At 38.9% G+C, this 22,334-nt stretch overlaps 1 protein-coding gene across 2 annotated transcripts; it reads left to right on the top strand.

Annotated features, from left to right (window-relative positions):
- Nucleotides 1–4,286: 4,286 nt before the first annotated feature.
- On the top strand, nucleotides 4,287–18,396 carry C22H3orf14 (chromosome 22 C3orf14 homolog). Of its 2 annotated transcripts, none has more exons than XM_043443269.1 (5): nucleotides 4,287–4,604; nucleotides 5,224–5,308; nucleotides 6,656–6,779; nucleotides 15,870–15,944; nucleotides 17,996–18,396. In XM_043443269.1, exons 2-5 carry the CDS (start codon nucleotides 5,256–5,258, stop codon nucleotides 18,128–18,130), a joined length of 387 nt encoding a protein of 128 aa, XP_043299204.1. In that variant the 5' UTR covers nucleotides 4,287–4,604; nucleotides 5,224–5,255; the 3' UTR covers nucleotides 18,131–18,396. The 2 variants fall into 2 exon arrangements, with proteins under 2 accessions (XP_043299204.1, XP_043299205.1); XM_043443270.1 differs by having other exon boundaries at nucleotides 5,227–5,308.
- Nucleotides 18,397–22,334: the final 3,938 nt, after the last annotated feature.

Genomic DNA, 22,334 nt, shown 5'->3' on the forward strand with positions numbered 1-22,334 from the left:
TTTGCAAAGTCTCCAAATCCCACCCACTTTTCAAACTCCACCACAGTCTCCCAAAATGCCATCGAGACTATCCCAAGTCAAACTCATCTCTCCTGCCTTTTCTAGCTCTCTCAATATCCGAATGATATATTTTAATTACACATTCTCAAGACAATATACATAACTACTTCGAATACTAACATCAAACAAGCTGGAATCCATTTACTAGCAGTGGGCTCTAAAGTCATTTAAGTTAGTCAAAACTAAGTCTCGGTTTTCTCAACTATGAACTCGGGGATAGTAAGAGTTTGGCACTGTTGCTGATGGTGTAGTTACGAGGATTAGAAGAGTAATTCATGCAAAGAGCCTACTACAGAACATGCAGTCAATAGGTATTAGCCATTTTTATGCTGTCAATCATCATCCTCTAGCTTCGCATATGCCTTAACAGCCCAGCCAGACTCTAGGCCCTTGAGGGCAGAGACTGCATTTTACACATGCTTAACAAATGCATCTTTATAACTAAATCACACGTGTTAGTCACTCAGCTGCATGCAACTCTTTCCGACCCCATTGACTGTAAACCCAGCAGGCTGCTTGCTCCATGGAATTCCCCACGGACATGAAAGGCTAAGGGGATAATTATGGCATACTAATGCACAGAACTAGTCTACAGCTAGGAAGCAATAACCACCACATATTTAGAGAAGGCCTCATTATGGACCAAGTGATACTTAGTAGGTTATGATAATTTTCATGGCATGCCATGAATACCTCACTCCAGAAAGTACCTAAACTTACACAGCAAACACAGAAGCTGTATGTTAATAGCTAGCCTGTGAATTGCCAGAGATTCTTCTCCCCAGCCAGGCATCTCACAGGATCAACCATGGATTATATCAGGAGGAGGGGACCTATCATAGCAGATCTTTAGGCAGAGAGTAAAGACTGGAAAATAAATTCTCTCTAAGTGTCTATGAGGTAGCCCTACTTATATTCTCCTAAAAATTGCAAGAAAACTTCTAAAGCATTCCATAGTTCAATGCCAAGGCAGGATATGACTGAAAGAAACTGGATTCAAAGGTCAGAGACCTGGATTTGACCCAGTTGTAACAGTACGCAAGCACTATGCAAGTTTACATAAAGGAGAGAGGTGAGAAGTTTGTTTTCAGCAACATACCAAAGCTTTAATGTGCTGTCTCTCAGCTCCCTACTTCATGCAACGCATTACCAATTTAAGAAAAATTCTTATTTTTTAACTTCAATAAAAGATAAACAAGAATGCCTTCTAACCATGCAATAACTCCATTATATTTCTACAACACAAGACCATTTAGAGGTCTATTTTTTAATCTTTACTAAGTAAAGCTAAAGGTATATACTGTCATCCTGCTTATTTAAGTTATATGCAGAGTGCATCATGTGAAATGCCAAGCTGGATGAAGCACAAGCTGGAATCAAGACTTCCAGGAGAAAAATCAATAACCTCAGATATGCAGATGACACCACCCTTATGGTAGAAAGTGAAGAACTAAAGAGCCTCTTGATGAAAGTGAAAGAGAAGAGTGAATAAGCTAGCTTAAAACTCAACATTCAAAAAACTAAGATCATGGTATCTGGTCCCATCACTTCAAGGAGAATAGATGGGGAAATAATGGAAGCAGAGACAGCCTATTTTCTTGGGCTCCAAAATCACTGCAGATGGCAACTGCAGCCATGAAATTAAAAGAAGCTTCCTCCTTGGAAGAAAAGCTATGACCAACCTAGACAGCATACTAAAAAGCAGAGGCATTACCTTCCCGACAAAGGTCCATCTAGTCAAAGCTATGGTTTTTCCAGTAATCATGCATGAATGTGAGAGTTGGACCATAAAGAAGGTGAGCACCAAAGAATTGATACTTACAAACTGTGGTGTTGGAGAAGACTCTTGAGACTCCCTTGGACTGCAAGGAGATCAAACCAGTCAATCCTAAAGGAAATCAATCCTGAATATTCGTTGGAAGGACTGATGCTGAAGCTCCAATACTTTGGCCACCTGATGTGAAGAGCTGACTCATTGGAAAAGACCCTGATGCTGGAAAGATTGAAGGCAGGAAGAGAAGGGGACGACAGAAGATGAGATGGTTGGATGGCATCACTGACTTGATGGACATGAATTTGAGCAAGCTCTGGGAGTTGGTGATGGACAGGAAAGCCTGGCATGCTGCAGTCCATGGAGTCCCAAAGAGTCAGACATGACTGAGCAACTGAACTGAAGTAAAGCTAAAGTCCTAGCAACTGAAGATACAGCTATCTTACATTATGATGAAATTTCAACAGGGGGAGTTATTTAATCCATTCATTCAAAAATATTTACTGAGCACCTATAGTCAGGTAGTTTCAACAGCTCAGTAAATAAAAAGAGACAATTAAAAGGAAGTTCAAATTCTAGTTGGAGGTGCCTAGTAAACAAACGAACAAGTGATTAGAAAATACGTGGAATGATACTATGTTCTGGAGAGAAGTAAAGCAGGAGAAGGAGAAGGGTGAAGAGACAGACTTGTGATCCTCCACTGGAGGTTCAGGGACTTCTTCACTGAGGAAGCAGCACTGAAAGATGAGAAGTGAGTCTATGTCAGTATCTGGGGAAAGGGCTTTCCAAACAATGAAAACACACAAGTACTGTAGTCCTCAAGCAGGAGATAAATTTAACGTAGGTATTCTGGAAGAAAAAACAAAATTTAAACACCTAGAATGGAGTCCTAGCTCTTTGCCCTTCACCAACTCAGTAACCTTCAGAAGGAAAACATTACCCCTCCTGAATCTCAATATTTTACTCTGTAATTAAGGATACTACCATGTAACATACAAAGTTCTTTCAATGGGAATATTTAAGAATGTACTTTACAACACCAAAGGATTATTACCAAATGTTTTTGTCCCGAGGGCTGTGGGAAATCTAATGGAGGCTCTGATAGCTTCCAGCTACAACTTAAATCAATGATCAAGTTTGCTTCCTTGTTTGTCAAATGCGGAGAATGGCATCTATCTCACCAGGCCTTGTGGGGACTGAGTTAATGAGATCATCCACAGAAATACAGGAACTGATACGCATATTTCTCAACAAGTGAAAGATCAGCATTATTATCTCTATGGGGGCTGCCCTACAAGCAGGAAGAGCTCTGCTGTCCGGCTCAGCATCAGACGCCCAGGGTGAAGCGTTCTGAAGCTATTCCTTGGGCAAGTGTGGACCTGATTGGGCTTACGTGGTTAGTCACTTCAGTCGTGTCTGACTCTGCGATCCCATGGACTGTAGCCCACCAGGCTCCTCTGTCCATGGGACTCTCCAGGCAAGAATACTGGAGTGGGCCACCACTTCCACCTTCAGGGGATCTTCCCAACCCACGGATCAAAGCGCCTCCCCTAGTCTCCTGCTTTGGCAGGCGAGTTCTTACCTCTAGCGCCACCTGGGAAGCCCTGATTGTAAAGTCTGTTTAAACACTTTGCAGGACTCACTAAGTGTGTTTCTCTCCTCCACATTCTACTGTGATGTTCTGGCTTGTAAGAAACCATTTTCATTCTCTAAAGTCTTTTCAATACATGCAGGTACGCTTAAAAGAAGCTCGAAATTAAGCTACCACCAAAGTGATTTTCCACCCAGTTTGTGACGTCTTCACAGCCCTTCTTCGGAGCCGCCTTACTTCACCAGCGTTTGGTGCTAGACGCGCTCCTTTTATAAGTACGTGATGACATCACTTCGCATCGCGCTTGCGCAGCTTGGTGGCGTGGCCACGCCCACGCCTGCGCGGAGACCTAACGTCCGCACAATCTGTGGCGCGCCTTCCCGGAAGAAGTCAGTACGGGGCTCGGTGAGTGAGGTCCAACAGTAGGACGGCCGGCGGGTGAGTGCCCCGAGTGTCCGAAGGACAGCTGTGCGCTGGTGGCGAGGATGCTGTTAAAGGGGAAGAGGTAGGGTGACGAGGAAAGTTCCCGAGCCCTTCCAGAGTAAGCGAGAGTTGCAGTGGTTGGTGAGCTGATGACTCCGAAAAGCTGCAGATCTTCGGCTCAGAAGGCAGACTTTTTCTGAAGTGTTGATGCTGGTCGCCACAGAAAAGAAGTTACCATGGACTCACTTCCAGCGATTTCCTTGACACTGCATTCGATACTGGGAGAAAGGCCTGAGGTGATTTCGTCGGAGTATCTGTAATTCGACCCCTTCCTGGCTAGCCTGCGCGCGATTGCTGTCCGCGGTGCTGAAAACAGCGGTATCTTCAGGAAGAAACCCGCTGAGGGCAGGGCAGTATATTTCCATTTTCCTCGACTTTGCTCAGAGACCTACGCTCTGTGTGTGTGCTGAAGGAAGAGCTCATTTTTTTTTTTAATCAGTGCTGGAAACGCAGGCGACGAGCAGACAACCAGTATTAGTTTCATAAAATTTAGGAAAGCCAGTGCTTCATTCTAAGACTGAATTTTCATTCTTTTTTTTTTTTTTTTAATTATATTATTTTGGCTTAGCTGCATTCTCCCTTTGTGCAGTCAGGAAACTTCGGTCCTTGCACCCAACCAGATGATTTGCTTTCAGACTCACAGCCATCCAAGTAGTTCACTAGACCTCTGTCTGTATTGGCCCAGGCACTTCTACCAAGGTGAGCTTGCTAATGGTGTACAGTGTTTTGTGAAAATGGGTTTTCCCAAACTCCGCTAATGAAGAGTCCAGAGCAGCCAGGGTAAGGTGAAACCACTTTAAGATACTTTTCTCCACAGTTAGGCATGAAAAATACTTCCCCATCTGGAAGAGAGATAGTAGAACTGGGCAGTCTTCCAATAAAGGAAAAACCATGAGTTTCCAGTTGGTTTTCATACTTGTTTGTCTGTGTGTCTGAGGGATGGTATTTCTCTGAATTATACACAGTGGATTTTTGTTTTGTTTTGTTGATTCAGTAAAATGTTTACTAGTCTTGGTACCAGCTGCTTGTTTTGAATTCTGATTAAGGTTAAAGTGTGTGTGTGGTTGGGGGTGGGGGACAGGGGAAGTATGCTGTGTTTACCTGTGTCAGTGTTCTGGATTGCATATGGCATCTGGAAAACTATGCATTGTGAGTAAACATATGTAAAATGAAAGAATGCATTTAAAAACATCATCACAGCCCAAGCTGTATTTTTCCCTTCTGAGACAGAACCAATAGATTGAGATGCTGAATGATCAAAATGTTGCAAAGCTAAGGCCATGGGGTAGAAATAACTTTAAATGTCCTTACTATTTAGCAGAAAGCTTATCAAGGCAGCTTTGATTAAAGATGACGTCTCTGCTCACTCAAGAAATTCGCCTTTCTAAAAGACATGAAGAAATGTAAGTTGTTGTTGTTGTTTTAAAAAGGCTAATCTCAATGTATGCACTGTGCTGGCTTTATTAGTGACACTGTGTGCACAGGAAAACTTAAAAATCTGTAAGTGTGTCAATTTTTGTGACACTTGAGAGATTTTGGTTTTAAGGAGTGTCATTACCCCTCAAGAACAACAAAGATTAAAAGGTCTGATTATGTTTTATGTCTTTCATTTCTTGTTACTAGTATCTAGATAAATTCACTCTCCCCCTTAGCCGCTCTATGCTCTACACTGCACTTCAGTGAACTTCTCTAAGCCTTTTACCAAGACCAGCTTTCATGAGTGTGTGACCTGTATAGTCACAGGCCCTGCACTAGATTTAGCCTAGGAGCCACATTTTCATTTTGCACTGGGCTCTGCAAATTCTATGGCCAGTCCGGCACTGTTCTTTAGTATTAACCCTTCTCTAACCGCTGTTTGTGGGCTCGCATGTATTGCTTTTCTTTAAATACTTACCAGCCTCTCTGCCTTGGCCTTCTAAGGTATTTTTCTTATGAAAATGACTTTTCAAAGACCTGGCTTTTTATTTCTACTCTCAAGAACAACCCTGTGCAACATACTGTTTCCTGAGAATCTCCTCAACTCTTTGAGAAACAGTGAGACTGCTACTGTACCATTTGTGTATGTTTTCTCATTTGATCACTTAATAAGACTCAACACTTACAAAAGTAGCATTTAACCATGGAGAAACTTTTGAAGTCCGTTATATATAACCAAGTGGTTTGATAATTTATTTACAACTTTCTACATCTTCAATTAGTTTTACCATGTTGTGAGTATGCATGTGTACACACAGCCTCTCACTCATATATGGAACTATCATCTTTCTCTTGGAAAAAGAGGAAAAAAATATTTTTATTGCTGCTTCAAACATATGGAAGTTTAGCACAATTCTAAATGTGTAACATAAGATTCAGGGGTACTGAAGTGTTAAGCAGAAGGTTTTGTATAGCAAGTCATACCAATGTCTGTGTGGGGAGGTATATTTAAGTGTGTGTACAAAGGGGTATGGATTACAGTTTGCATTTGCACTAAATATTTTCCAACACTTTAAAATACTTTCAAGACTAGAGAGGTTAAAAAAACACAAGTGTGTACTTACAGTGTAAATATGAAAATAAAAATAATTTCACTGAGACTGAAGACTTCCTGAACTACCTAAGTTGTTCACTGTCTTATTAACTGACATATAGTAACTGGCTTTAAAAGTAGGTTGAACTGGAAGTGAGGTGCAATTAAGAAATGATTTATATTGGCCAAGCAATAAAATGTTTCTTTTTAAAATCGTTACATAATCTTCATTTTTTTGTAGAGTATCACAGAGATTAATGTTACTTCAACGAATGGAGAATAAACCTGAAGATCAAAACAAGGGAAAGGCCTCTCAGACACAAGCAGCTAACGCCGCTTTACAAAGGAATGTTAGTCTTTTAAAGGTAAGATTCTCTGAATGAATGAAACCTATTTTCCCCACTTTTGCAAAAAGGTTTTAATTCAATTCCATTACTTTGATTTATGTAATTCCTTTGAGTAACAAATAGAATTAATGATACACTACTATTTAAATTCATGTTAACTAGACAAGAAGCATGGATTTTCACTTATTAAAATGAGAGCCTTGACGTTTGCTTAGGCTAATGAAAAATCAATAACTTTAGAACTTTAAAGCCATCTTTGTACAAGAAGTAACAAATACAAGACATAGCTTCTGGGGACTTCCCTGGCAGCCCAGTCGTTAAGAATCTGTCTTCGGATGCAGGGGACATGAGTTGGATCCCTGGTCAGGGAACTAAGATTCCTCATGCTCATATCGCAACTAAGACCTAACGCAACCAAAAAAAGAAAAAAAAAGACATAGCTTCTATCTTCCATCTTCTTTGATTTGTAGGGAGATTCTGAAACACGATAAAGTACCTATCATATGCGCGAAACAATTTGATTTTGCCCTCCTGGGGCCACAGTCAATATACAGATTTCGTATCTGAGGTAACAGATTTCCCAGGATCTTCTTTGATGGTGATGGAGGAGGTGGTCAAAGTATGTGACTGCGCAGGGCCTCACCATTTGGCCAGTGTGCCCATTTGGAGTAAAATCATATGTGTAACATTTTTGGCTGCTTGCTGTACTTTGCTTCCAGAATTGTATGGCTTCATCCATAATTAAAACCCTAAAGTTTGCTTCCATTCGAGCTTCCAAGAGATCCTATGACTAAAACATTTGGTAGTAAGGCTATATTATTTAAGTTATAAAGCAGTGTTTTCAGTTTTTTATTGTTAAATATTTTCATCGATAGGCATGATGTAGTTCTCTTCTGTCCTCACTAGAGGATAAAGGAAGAGGAAAATTCAGTTATCTTCTCAGCTTCTGGCAGTTTGATCCACAGTAATTTAAGTCACAGCCATAGTGCTACCAAAGCATTCTATATTGCCATATGTCTTACTTGCCCAATGGTATTTGCAATATTTATTTTTAAATGGAAATATATAGGGTAATCTAGAAGTTGCTCTGAAAAGTCAGAAAATCCAAATTGGAAGTCTTCACGGCTTGCTTGCTACTTGTTACGGTGAGTGCAGGTAATATCGGCGAGTGCAGGTGATATTGTCTTCCTTTTAATGCCCAAGTATTTGATGAATGCCCAGCTCTTTACTCTTGAGCTAGTTTTGAGCCGAAAGTGAGAGTAACAAAGTAACTACAAGTTAGGTCCTTTACATCAAGTAGCTTACAGGCTCTGTTCATGACCTAAAATATATGCAAAACAGAGACCCTGTATGATCAAACATTAATTACACGCTGTGGAATACTCAGCACTTTGCTGTGTGCTCAGTCGCTCAGTAGTGTCCTACTCTTTGTGACCCCGTGGACTGTAGCCCGCCAGGCCCTCTGTCCATGGAGATTTTCCAGGCAAGAATACTGGAGTGGGTTGCCACGCCCTCCTCCAGGGTACTCAGCACTTTAGGAGTGTTAAAGTACTTAGCACTTTAGAAGTGTTAAAAACTCTTGGAGAGCTAGAATATTCTATGAGGTCTCAGAGAAGAAGCTAAGCTAAGCGGGAAGACATTCTATTGAGTTCTCAAGGACGAGCCAAGACCAGAAGAATGAACGGCCTATTAATGTTCACGGGATCCTAAGCTAACTGGCTTGGAAGGCCCCAGGAAACAGGCTGAATTGTGAGATGAAATGAAGTTGAGACTTGGTATGTAGAGATAATATAGTGTTGTGAGCAAAAAAAAAAAAGGAAAAAAAAAGCAAGACGTAAACATATGAAAGAGTTTTTAAGAAAGATTCATTCATTTGCTATTTAGCAAAGTAATTTCAAAAATGGAAAGATTTAAGGAGGTAGCTAAGAAATCACTGTCATCTAAAAGGAAGGTAATGAACCTAGTTTCATAGTCTTGAGAAACCAGTTTGGTATGGTGTTTTTTCCCTTAATTATCAAAATAATATACTCTTATTATAAAAAAACTTGAAAGAGCCAAGATGGAAAACCTTCTATATCATCTGCCTGTCCAGAAATTAGTATATTTTTCTATATTTCCTTTCAGCTTTTTATAAACATTTTTTTAACTCTCTTACATGCCAGGTAAAGTTACAGATGCAGTTTCCCCCTAGTTTTTAACATGTGTGCTTAGTCACTTTGAATAATTGGATATGCAACCTTTTTTTGTCCTTCTTTCCCTCATATATAATTTTTATATACGAGGGATATAATTTTAGTGACTCTCCCACAGAAGTTATTGTTAAGATAAATAGGACTTGATTACAGAATTTGAGCTGGGAAAGACTGTAAAAAGCATATAGCTTTAGATTCTTATCTAAAGTCTTTTTTGTTTTTTAGCATAAAAACTTTTCCCACAGATGTAAAATAAAGGTCCTCCCCGATGCTTAGTGGTAAACAACCCACTTGCCAATGCAGGAGATGCAAGTTCAACCCCTGGGTCGGGAAGACCCCCTGAAGGAGGGAATGGCCATCTACTCCAGTACTCTTGCCTGGGAAACACTATGGACAGAGGGCCTGGCGGGCAACAGTTCACAGGGTCACAAAGATTCAGACAGGACTGAGCACACACAGCAGAGAAAAGTGGTCCTGCTTTGGCCCAAAGTCCTACAGTCCCTTCCTTGACTGTACTGCTGGGTCTCTAGAGAACTGGGAAAACCACTGATCTGGGCGAATCCCTTAATTTATAGAGATGAGAAAACCATAATGTATCACTCCTAACATCCCTTTGCAAGAACAGATCAAATAGGATTTCCTGGGCAGTTCAGTGGTTAAGACTCTGTGCTCCCAGTGTAGGGGGCACAGATTTGATCCACAATCAAGGAATAAGATTCTCCTGAACACACACACACACACAGATTAAGTTAGAGCAGAATAGGTACTTAAGTACCAAGTGCAATTGAAAATGGTGCCCTTAAAACCTGGTAGCACTCCTATAATATAGTAAACAAAGTAAGGATGACTGTATACTGTCCATTATCTGACCTTATTCCCATGTTCTGAACAGTATCATGAACACTAAAAGGGCATGAGCTTTAACTTTAAGAAAGAAAGCTATAACACTAGCATCTTTCAATGACATGTCTTTATACTTAAGAGAAGCCAAGGTTGTTTCAAAACTAGTATGATTTGAGTAAAATTAAGGGGTAAAACATAAACATATAAAAATCAATAGCAATCCTATGTATACAGGTGGAAAATAGAGATCACATTCACGTTAGCAATAAAATTATAAAATACATACTTGGGAATGCTCTTAACAAAGGATCTGTATGACTGCTATGAAGATAATTATTACACTTCAGTGGCAGTTTTAAGGGAAAACTTAAATGAAGACATAAGCCTTAATCCTGACTGGGGAAACTATTATTTTTTCTAAGTCATCTGTCACAAAATTATTTTTAGATTTAGTAAAATCCCAACAAAAAGTGTCTTTAATTGCATTTGGATAAATAAATTAGCACAAATATCAAAGACTGATTTTAAAAGGGGAATGAGAGTAATCCCATCAAAGATTCAAACTTAGTAAAAAATGTATATGAATGTAAGTAGTGAAGAAAATTCATAGTAAGGGTTTAGTCAGTAAATGTCATGGAAGACAGTGGATTTTGAAAACTGGCTCAGTGATTTTTTTTTTTTCTGTTACCGTTAATACAATGAACTCTATCTGCCTTTAAAAATCAAACATAAATGGACTTAGAAGCCTGAAAATATTTTATTCTACAAATATTTCCATGATAAAAACCGCCCTCTCTCCCACCTTTTCCTCCACAAAATTTAGTTTAAACCCCAAAAGATGCTTTTTTGGCAACAGGTCCATCTCTTGTGAGATGGACCAATAGGACAGAGTGAGGAAGAACGAGAGTGTCCTCCAGCAGGTCAGACACACAGCCGGTGCTCTCCTTCAGGGACGTCCTGGAAGCCTCCACGGGGCAACTGGCAGTCACAACTGCCACCCAGGATGGCCAGTACTTGGCGGCCCAGGTCTCTGCTCTTTCCTCTCACATTTCTCACTTTCCCCAATGCGTATGTTTAACACATGTCTCTGCGTTCTTTGTACCAATGACCCTTACACTTCATGTCTTTAATATCTTATTTTTTGTATCCCAGAAATTGCCACTCCAGCAGCTTAAAAGATTAAACCCAGCCCAGCCGCAGCTCGATGGGGAGGGAGGGATGTAGGCAGGGAGGAGCAAAGACAGATCTTGGTACATGATGCTTTGTGCTCCTTCCTTTTCCTTTTCAGGAGTCAATTTGTTTATACAGGCTCCCGAGTCATGCCACAGAGTAACAGTTATACTTTCACCCACTGGAAGCTTGTTTTTTAATTGCTATGAAAAATCTCACAACTATGCAAAAGAAGGGATAGAAGAATATTTCCATGCACTTATCACCCATATTCAATCATTGTCAGAACACAGCCAGCTTGTTTTGTCTATACTCTTCACCTCTACCCCCTCACATCACTTTGAAGCTAACCTTCAGACACTGCATTGTTTCACCTGTAAATATTTCTGTACATCCCTTTATTTCAGTGTCTGTCACTAAAAGATAAGGACTGTTTTAACCAAAATCAAAATGTCAGTATCAACCTAAGAAATTAACAATAAACCCTCAAATAGCTAATCAGGTTCCACATAAAATTCAACTTGTAATTGATAGAGGTTTCCTAAATTTCTCACAGTTCTCCCTGCTCTTTTATCCCTGCTTTTAATATATTTGTTAAAGGAATTGGGTCATTTGTCCCGTTGAGTTTCTGGGTATCACTACTTCCATCACTGAGGTACTCATTTAACATGTTGCTCTGTTTCCCCTCATTCCTTTTAATATAATTGACAGATCTAAATTGTGTTGTGTAACAGAAATGTGGTGCAAGCCACATATGTAATTTTAAATTTCCAAGGAACTAATTTTAATAATGTCAACCTGAACAGACTAAGTAAAATGTTAAGACTTCAAACATATTTCAAATTTAATTGCTATAAAAAGTTAGTAAATATTTTATATTCTATTTTCTTACTAGACTCTCAAAATTCAGTGTGTATTGTACATCACAACACATCTTAATTCAGACTTGTATATTTCAAGTGCTCAGCAGCTACTTGAGGCTAAGAAATACTTCATTAGCAGTACAGATTATAGAGAGGCCTGAGCAGATTCAGATTCTATGTTTTTGGGAAGAACACTTCCATAATGCCAGCTGTCTCTCTTTTTTTGGAATGTTAGGCATTGATGATCACTGCCTAAGTATACTCATTAGGGGTTATGAAAAGCAATATTCAAATTCTTTTATTCCTTCTCATTCAACTGCTGATTAGTTATATTAAGAGACACTTGTCCTCATCAATTATTTGATTACACTGAGGTATATTTCATAGAGGAATAAGCATGACGAATGCTTGATTCTATTTAGTTTTCAGAATAATAAGTTGGCTCTCTACTGTCCTGCAAAAGTGACCAATTAGGTGTTGTTGGTTTTGGTTGGTTTTTTATATTGTTTTGTGTTTTGTTGCTGTTGTTTTTTGAGGTGTCCTGGGTTGGAAATGTTTCAATCCATTTCAGTATTTATTCCCATTTATTGTCAACTTGTCCCATTTTAAACAAGTGGGAACCTCTTCAGATTAGCTCCTGAATGCCTCTGCTGAGATCTCAGCAGCATGACAGTTTCCTTTCTGTTCTGATGAAACATTCCAGGCTCATCATGTGCATTTGTTGCTGAGACCTGGAACAGCCACTGTTCCAAGGAGCCCTGGATCCTTTTGGTAGGAAATATGTTCAGAGCCCTCTCTCTGGGCAATGGTGGTGTTTATTTTGACCTTTGTTTTTTTGTTTTTTTTTTTTTTAAAAAGATAAGAGCTCCTATCAGAAATTCCAGGATTCCAGTTTGCAAGGCTTTTAACTTAAAATCATAGATTTTATACCTCTAACTTCTTTTTCTGAAATCCAAAATCTGTTCCCAAAGAAGTTTCCAACACCAGCACAAGTACTTCTGTACCTTATATCCTATGATCCAGACAGCACTGTCACTGTCCATGTGATTATAAAGAATCGTTTTCAGTAAGATGCTTTTACTAAGATTCTTTTTGTCCTTAGAGTGTATCTCACTAGGGTTGCTCACTCAAAATATTGTGTTCTAAGGTCACTTGATATATTTATTCTCTGTGTAGCTATGCCACCTACTAGATAGCAGTTAGATCTGTTTATCTTCAAGCTGTAGGGACTGCTTTGTCAGCTGTTTTCTAACAATTTTAAATGATCTAGTGACAAGTCTATACAACAAGACAACAAGGGAGTCAGGTAAAGCTGGCCAGCAAGCCCCTGTTTTCCTCTTTCTTCCTTTTCTTCCCCTACCCCCTTGGGTACTTTTTTCTTTTTCTTTAAAGTTTCTGATTTATACTCAGGATTCTTTGACCCTTCAGCCTGTATTTACTTAATGAATATTTCAGTACCTAGTACATACCCTGCACTTATTAGATTCTCAGATGCTTAAAGGTTATATAAGACATAGTCCTTTCCTTTAGGCAGCATATAGTGAAAAAGAAGGTTCTTATGTCGAAGGATTAAGATACAACTTGCTACAGAAGGATGCTGTCAAATTGCTGAGATTCTGAGTCAGGCTAAGGAATGCCTGCTTGATCCTCTGTGTTGTGGGTACCAATTTATCTTTTTTTAAATCTAGGGGAGGACATATGTAAAGTAGCTTTTAGCAGAACTAATCAATTCCAAGTATGTATTAAAGTACAATATGGTCTAGGCATGAGTACAAGTAAGCATTAAGTATTTGTTGAATGAATAAGTGTAATCAGAAGGCCACAGCATTAACAATCACATGAAAAGGCCAGAGGAGACATCCTGAAAGAACAATATAGGGAGCGCTGAATTTTTAAATGGCAGGAATAAGATTTGGAATTACACGATACAGCATAGGTATCTGAGTGGATAGAATTCCCACTAGTACACGTTTAATACAGTCAGTGGAAAAAGATGAGTTTAGTTTTATCAGGTTTAGAATTAAGGGCCAGGAAGAGAAACTAGCCATCCTTCTATAATAATAATTGATACTGAATCAGAGACAATCTTGGAGGCAGAAAAAGTGAAAAGCTGGGGCCAGATGTCTCAAATCTTAAGAAAGCCCACACTGAGGATTAATGAGAGGAAAAAAGAGCCAGCCAAGGAGCAGAGGGGGAGGAGGAGTCCGAGAGGTAAGCAAAACATTGAAAGAAGTGAAATATGACTTGAGCTACGGAAGAAGTTCTCTCGAGGGGTGATAATCCCTTGTCCAAATGCTGCAGAGATGACAGCCGGGTTTGGCGGACTTGGGCCTGCTTTTCCAGGCCATGCGTCCCTCTCCTCCTGTCTGCTCTTTCCACTGCAAATCTGCTCTTCTCTACAAGATACTCAGTATTCTTATTTCCTGATCTTTAAGAAAAATATTTAATCTTGCCTATAGGTCGCAAAGAGTCAGACACGACTGAGCGACTGAACTGAACTGAACTGACAGGTGCTAGTAGCACCTAGATCTCCCAGTTCAGGTAACTTTGTAACTGTTCTTAGAATAATGGTAACATTGGGATTGTGAGTTTTGTTTGATTCCTAGATGTATAAAGCGGTTTTTCCAGAACCCTGTTGAATCTCAGTGTAAACAGAAGAGTTGGTATCCCGTGTCTGTTGTATCATTGACATCAAAAGCCCTCTAAGCCTGCATGTTGGTCGTGAACTGCTGGTATGGGACAGAGATGCTAATAGATGAGCTTTTTATCCCTAAATCATTTTCTTTCCCCTTCAAATCACCTTCCTCCAGACAGCAGGTGCACTAATGGCTGTGCAACTTTGGGGAGTCCCTTTAGGGAATTTCCTGTTTTTCCCTTTTCCATTTCACACCCATCCCTTGCTCCCGCCGCTGCCATCTGCTATCTCTTTTCTCCTGTTCAGCGTTGGCTTCTTCACACCCCACTCCCACGCCCTTTTCCATCGCTCTCCTTCTGTCCAACAGCCCTGTACTCAGATCGCTCCTGTGCTTCTACATGGAGCAGAGAACTTTTTCTTTTCTATCAACTTATTAAGCTGAGAGACAGAATTTACACAGCCTTCCCACCGGTGGCCCTGTGAACTGGACAGACCTGAGCAAGCATGAGACAAGAGAGGTGCTGATTTGGGGAGAATTTACTACACGGGGCTGGAGTATCTCTCTAACAACTTGTAAAGTCTTACATTTCTGGGCATGAACTTTATGTACAGATCTAGATAAAATCGTTCCTGAAGTATGAATCAAGCTTAAATACTCTTGTGTTTCTACATCCATAAGAGAAAACATAAGTATCTACATGTTTAAGTACTTAGTAACACACAGTGCTTGAATGCCATGAGCTGAAGGATATACTACCTCGCAATAAAATTTGCCTTTGAGATTAGCTTAGAAATCTGGTACTAAAAGTCTAAACAGCGTAGCGAAAGGTTCTTATTGCAGAGTACTCAGGTACCTCATGGACCTTTTAAATATAGGGACTATTTGCCTATGTATAAAATTCAAATATGAAGTCCTGCATAAATGAAAGGTGTGTCATTAATATACCATGTGCATGATCTAGACAGACTAGAACTCTCCACTTTGAAGGTTAGCCTAGTGTGGGTCTGAGGATCTGATTGTTTTTAGTATCGGAATATTTGACTATTTTATCCATCTGGCTGTTTTTAAAGGATTTTAAAGCTAAGTTAGTCCTCTGAGCAGTTTTAGAGGAAGTTCTTTTTCCAAGAATTATTGGCATTTACTAACTACTTAAAATGAAAAAGGCAGAACTTAGATGTACCACCCCCATCCCCTGCCTTTTATTTTAAAATAAGAAACACTTGCTTCTCTATTTGCCACTGGTTAATTAAGCAGTGATCAGTTCTGTGTCAGCATCATCTCCATGAGTTTAAACTGTGTATGCAGAGAAGAGTTGAAGCAAGAGATTAGAAATACATAGCTATTGCTATTAGAGGTGCTGTGTGTGTCTGTGAATGTTTTGAAAAATGCTTCTATCTGTTTCAGGATATAGAAGCAGCAGAAAAGTCTCTACAGACCCGGATTCATCCAGTTCTACCAGCTGAGGTGGCTGCTCTTGAGGTGAGAATCTTAAGGAACAAATGTCCAACAAGAGACTCCTATTCTGTCAGTGGTGCATTTTAAGTGGCTCTGTGTATTTCCCAGCTTTCTGCATCCAATAAAATACACAAAATGTACCCGATTGATCTCTCTGTCCACAGTGCCATACCTTGTATGATGTAGTAGTCTGTAAGTATTTTGGTTTTAAAAAATTTTTACATCAAGTGAAAATTTTATCAAGACCTTGTGTCTTTTCACCAAGTCACTTAGAAACTACTCTCTTGTTAAATCCTAACAGACAATATGCACTAAATCTTAAGATGACAGCCTCACCAAAATGCTTTTCCTGTTGGCTGATGTTACAAGTAGCAGCTCAGTCTCTTCACCGAAAAATGCAACCAGCGCTATTTAAATGCATATTATCATGCAGCACAGCGTGGCTTTTGTCTGTTTGATTTTGCTCTGTTCAAGAACAGATTGAGAAGATGGCTGGCAAAAATAAACCATAGTTGGTATATGCATGTATGTGTGCCGAAAGGGAATTTGCTACATATAAAATAGTTTCACTATATTCTTAATGACCTTTTTCTAAGTGCAGTTTTGCTTGCTGCCTAACCAAGGAGGTGAACAGACTCAAAAATGAAAGGCTGAGAATTTGCCCCGCAATCTTCTGTGTCATCTAGGGCAATAAGAAAAGGCAGTGATCAAGGACAGAAAAAACTCCCGTTCAAAGTTGTGCCCTGGGCATGTCTTTTTCTTTGTTGAATTTTCCAATACCTTACCCTGGCCTGGACAGGGCCAAACAATGGGGGTTAATCCAGCCGTGAATGGCGGAGAAACACCCAACCACAGGCCTCGGCTGGTATTTTTCTTAGCGAGTCTCGCACAGCAGGATGGCCCCTGTTTTAAGTACGTCAGGCTACTTCTCAGACCACATGCATAGACGCCTAGATAAATGGAGGCCCATACCATCTTCAGTTTGCAGAACTCCCGTTATCTTTTTTTTTCAAATGACAGTATTTTATTTTTTTGGTCATGCAGCACATGGAATCTTAGTTCTCTGACCACAGGTCGAACCCAAGCCCCCTACTGTGGAAGCGCCGCATCCTAACCACTGGACCACTAGGAAATTCCTCCCACCCCATGCCTTTTTATTGCTCAGAGTGTGTCCCCAGTGCTATCTAACTCTTTGAATTTCCCAAGATGAGACTGATATTGATGATCTCATATAAAATGCCCTCCTATGACACAGAGTTTTTGGCAGCTTACTTAGGACAGTCAACCAAGAGACCACCCAGCTCATGGACAGCTATCCAGTGATGCAGTTGGAGCTTCTGTAGCTTAAGGACTGCTCCAACCAAGGCAGAAACACAGCACCTCAATTTCCAAGTTATTTGAATTAAAAATAGCTAGGTGATGTTGGTATTATTTTGTCATTATCCAAAAAAGTGTGGGAAGAAGCTACAATTTGCCACATCAAGTGCTGTTCTAAAAGATAGAGTGGATACGTATTTTTAATGTTTCTCCCTCATACAGTCAAGGGGTTAATTCACCCGAATCCTGTTAGCATCCTCTTTATATTTCAGTTCCTGATCTCATCCCAGGTCACTTCTTTTCCTGTTAATTCTAAGGCAGTTGTTCACAGTGAATCATTTCATTGTGATAATTATAGTATGAAGAGTCATTTGGTACGGGATTAGAAACATTAAACAAGAACTTTTAATGATTTTTGTGGCCATAAATGATACTACTGGGAATAATCACATGATTGGCCACAAGAGGGCGTGTAAAATCACAATAAAATTGTAAAACCTGTAATTCTGCCAGGCTCTGGTTTTACTGAGAAATTTGAAAATTAACACTAGTAAGTAGCCAGATTTTTTTTTCTAAAATTAACATAAAATATTCTGCAGAGGAAGTGCATTCTACGTATGTGTGTGAGTGTGTGTGAGTGTGTGTGTACACGCACACACGCACACTTAAGGGAATAAACATTTAGACTATTATGAAGAGCCAAGTTCAATTGCTTGATATGCTTTTTCACTTTTGGATGTTTTTTTTTTCTCCCCCAGACTCTTTACTGGGCATCAGTAGAAGAATATATTCCCAAATGGGAACAGTTTCTTTTAGGAAGAGCACCGTATCCTGCTACTAGTGAAAATGGAAATGAAGCAGAAGATACCATTCAAAAGAGGGCGCAGCAATAGCTTCTCCACATAGTATTTCAGAAACCTATCTAGTAAAGCTGTATATTAAAGAGTATTCAGGTCACTGCGGGGACTTTAGGAGTAAGAGAGATTGCCTCATTACGTCCTCTGCGACAATGAAGGTTTGAGAATCTGCCGGCAACTTCCAGGTTATCACTGGAAGATCTACTGCCATTTCAGTGTCATAAACTTGTCTTCTACCAAACTCATGGAAGTGTTAAAAGCTGATATTGGAAAATGGGCTGTTGATTAAATAAGTTGCTGAGTGTTGTGTGCTGTTTTGTTTTTTTTCTAATCATTTCCATGATTCTCATCTAAAGAGTGAATACCAGATTATACATTTTCTAGAATCTTACTTTTCAGTTGTTTTATTAAGAGGATAAGGCACAAGATCCAAGAGGTTTGCTTACATTTTAGTTTTTTAACAGGTGAAAAGACAATGACAACTGCTTTAGTATAGTAACACTGATTAGGAAATGAGTCATAGGATTTCGTCCGTCCCTCATAGATAACTGATCCTGTAAAAATTCTGGAAGAAAGAAGTAAACTGTTAAGTGTTCAATAAGCAGCTAGTTTCAGCAGGGCTCAGACTGGGTTCTGAAAAAGAACTAGTAGAGCTGAGAATGGTCACTGGATTTTGAGTTGATTATTTAAAGAGCACCAACCTGTGAATACAAGTAAACTCCTCTCTTATCTTTTCATCTTTAAATCTGCCCTTCCCTCTCCCTTCTATTTTTGTTATTTCTCAAACAACTGTCAGTCAGAAAGCTTTGGGTCACAACCCTGAACAACCCTGAGACTGTTCAATCCACCACTGCTGGAGAGCTCAAAAAAAAAAAAAAATTCTAATTTTTCTAATTATAAAAGCAGCCCCTGCTTAGTAAAGGGAGTCCACATTACAATGAAAGACTTTCCATTTCAAACTGGTTTGTAGTTTTATAAGATGACAATAGGACAAGCTGGAAAAAAAAAAAAATCCATTGTGCTGATAGGTCCTCTAAACTACCATCTTGGAAATATCCTGCTGAGTGGGTGTTGGTGTGGGTAACAATAATGTTGTTTTCATAATATGTGCTGGCAGATGAGCACACTTCTCTCCAGTGCTAACAGTTGTAATTAAGGAATAAACAGCACAGAGTGTCAGTCCGATGACAATTTCATCTATAGTGTCACAATACAAAATGTCACAAAATATTAGAACTGTTACATAACTATAAAAAGGATCGGCTTAAAAGCCGAAAGCCCTTTAAAAAGCAAGACAGAGAAAGGAAGAAAAAAGAAAACTGGCATAGAGACCAGAACAATTTTATACCTTCTCAAGAATGTTCTGTCACGAAAATAAATTGATATATTTTTTTTTTCCTGTTACATTACAGTTTGGTTTCTAGCCATCCAGTTGATTTAGCAGGAGAATGCAGGGCTTTTTAGCAGCTTCGAATTGGTAAACAGATTTAGATGTAGTAGGGAGAACATGAGGAAGTTTTTTTTTTCTTAACATCCAATCTTTCCCAGCATATGCACATAAGAAGGTGAATGAAGCAATGTGAAACTTATTTCTCTTTAGTCAAGTGAAAAAAAAAGGCTAACCATTTGTTGAGATGGTAAAATATTGTGTCAAGCAAGTAGGCACATTCCAAAATTAAACAGTGGTTGATACGTGAACGTCCTCAAATATTTGAGCATTACGCTTCCTTTGAGTTCTGTAAATTAAATCACCAGTAGGTTAGATTAAAATACAAAATGAATAGCAATGTAACCATCTCAGAAAAGGTTGAGGTTTTTTCTCCCCCAAATTGATTAACTTGCTAAATTGTGTTTTCAATAAACCTAAGTTTAATGTTCCCCAGGTTATGATTTAGGGCAGAGGGGAAGGGATTTCTGGGCTTTGACTGTTCCATTTCCCCCATTTCTAGTTAGTACCTCAACAACTCCCAGAGAGGACTTTATTCCTGGCCCCCATAGAGCTTTTCCCCAGGCCCCTCCTTGTAGCCTGGAACAGATTGCACCACATGGTGTATGTTAAAAAAAAAAAAAATCCCCAAAGGGACCTGGATACCCCCATTAAAGGGCGCTATAGTCTTCATGTCAAATTAGCTTTAGATAGGAATTTCCAAGTATATTTTTTCTGTAAGGAGGGGAGAAATACCATATCTAATAGAGATTTTGTACATAATTAGTAGGAAAAAGACAAAGAAAAAGAAATGTCATCCATTGAGTCTTCTTCCTCTCTAGTCAGTGCCCTTACATATACTATATTGTATATCCACTAGCCTTTATGAAAACTATGAGTTTCTTTTTTTTTTTATCTTCAGAATAATGGGGTTTTCTAAATAAAGCTTGTTCCAAGAATTTTTCATAGCCTTTCTTGGGTTACTGCAAATGCATAAATATTCAAAGCTCATTCAAAGCTGAAACACTTCTAGTGTATAATATTATTAAGCTACAAAATGCTAAAGATCAGAAGGAGCTGTAGCTTTTCTCCGAAATACTAGTTTTACTAAAGTACTCAGGGGAAAGCCTAATACTCTGGAAACCAGACATCTGCTCTTTCCCATGCGTAGGGAGCGGTGTGAGTGAAAGTGATGTCAAAGGACAGGTTTTCTCTGCCTTCTATACAAGGTGTTTTAACTTGCTAGCTTAAGATTTAGATGAGAATTAAAATAATCTTTAACAGTCTTTACCATTTTGTATTCTCTGCTTCATTCTCCTTTTTCTATTAAGAAAAAAGGTGTGTGGGTATATTTATTTTTTGATTCAAAATTAAATTTATTTGGAGATTATTTTATCACTTTTGAGTCAACTGGAGACAGATTAAGGGTAGAGTGAGGGAACATTTATGTGAAAAACGAGGGTACACAGTCATTAATTTTAGACAGGAGGAAGATATTAGCATTAAACCCACAGTACAGTGGGTTATATTGTGTAAAATTTAATGCACAAGGCCATGAATTTGTCTTATCTACAAAATACATTCTTTTCCTTCCTAAGTCTATTGTCTTTTTACTCTAAGCCAATTCACATCCTTTTATTTTTATTTTTTTTTAAAGAAATCCTCTTGTTTAGAACAAAAAGTTCTAAATCTCCCTGAAGAGTTTTCCCCCGCTTTTCAAGAATTGCCCAAACATAATACCTACACGACTTAAAACAGTCTTCATTTCAGTAGTCTATTTTGACTCTTCCACTTTAATTAGGATACTAAGTTTATTTTTAAGAATTGCTGACCAAAATCTCCTCTTCAGAGAAGGTAGTAACTAGATGGTGAATTCAAACAGTAAAAGAAAGTCTGTGGAAAATATGGAGAAGGGGACGAGGAGAAAAATTACTCTGAGAAAGCTTCAAATTGAAACAAGAAAGTGTGTCTGTGCCTCTCCATTTGGTGGTGGTTTTGTTTCTAATTTAGAAGTCAATTTGTCTACATAGGAAATTTAATTCCCTACTGCTAATAAGAGAACAGTTAAGAGTTTCCTGGGACAAACATGGAGACATGTCAAACTTCAGCCATTGTGGAGAGGACTGATTGGTGAATTTGACACCTGGCATTGTGATCTCCCTTTCTAACTGGAGCTGAGATTATATCCTTAGTAAAATCCAAGACAAGGAAAACCAGTCCAACATAAAAGAGGCTAAAAAATGCTTCCGGACATCATCTTACCTCTCAGAATCAAGTTTCCTTGCTTACAAGAGAAAGGACTGGGTTTCCAACCTGTGATAATGTTTTAAAGTTCTTGCTATTTTAAAAACTCTTAATTTGTGTCTCAGGCAGAGTCTGAGACTGTTGAAGTAGTAGCCTCATCACAGTGCAAATCAATAAAAAGTTGCAGAGAGGAAACAATGAAGGGTTCTTATTTTAGAAAGCAGGAATGATAGTTGCTCTCATCTTGACAACTATGATCCAACTGAATCATTTAACCTCCAACTTTATAGTTAAAGGTTTTTTTTTTTAAATTACTCTTTGATAAGTCTAAGCTATCAATGTTGAAAAATTTCTGATGTTTTACATAATACCACTTTGGAGACAATCCTATTAAATTAGAAGGAAGCAAACTTACACTTACTTTGTCTAGTCTATCTCTGGCTTCTTTCATCTCCCAATAAGTATTTTTTATACCTTGTCTCTTTTTACAATTACAAGGTCTATAATACTTACAAGCATATTTTTGTACTAGAATGTTTTACTCCAGGAAAACAAATACTGAGTTATTCA

The sequence above is a fragment of the Cervus canadensis genome, chromosome 22 (genome assembly GCF_019320065.1).
Source record: "Cervus canadensis isolate Bull #8, Minnesota chromosome 22, ASM1932006v1, whole genome shotgun sequence".
NCBI classification, from domain to species: Eukaryota; Metazoa; Chordata; class Mammalia; order Artiodactyla; family Cervidae; genus Cervus; species Cervus canadensis.

Bases quoted from the DNA above. Each gene is read 5' to 3' on its own strand.
- C22H3orf14 (XM_043443269.1), top strand. From the start codon at position 5,256: ATGACGTCTCTGCTCACTCAAGAAATTCGCCTTTCTAAAAGACATGAA. The intron at 6,780-15,869 runs GTAAGATTCTCT...TATCTGTTTCAG, and splicing joins GGAATGTTAGTCTTTTAAAG to GATATAGAAGCAGCAGAAAA. The intron at 15,945-17,995 runs GTGAGAATCTTA...TTTCTCCCCCAG, and splicing joins CTGAGGTGGCTGCTCTTGAG to ACTCTTTACTGGGCATCAGT.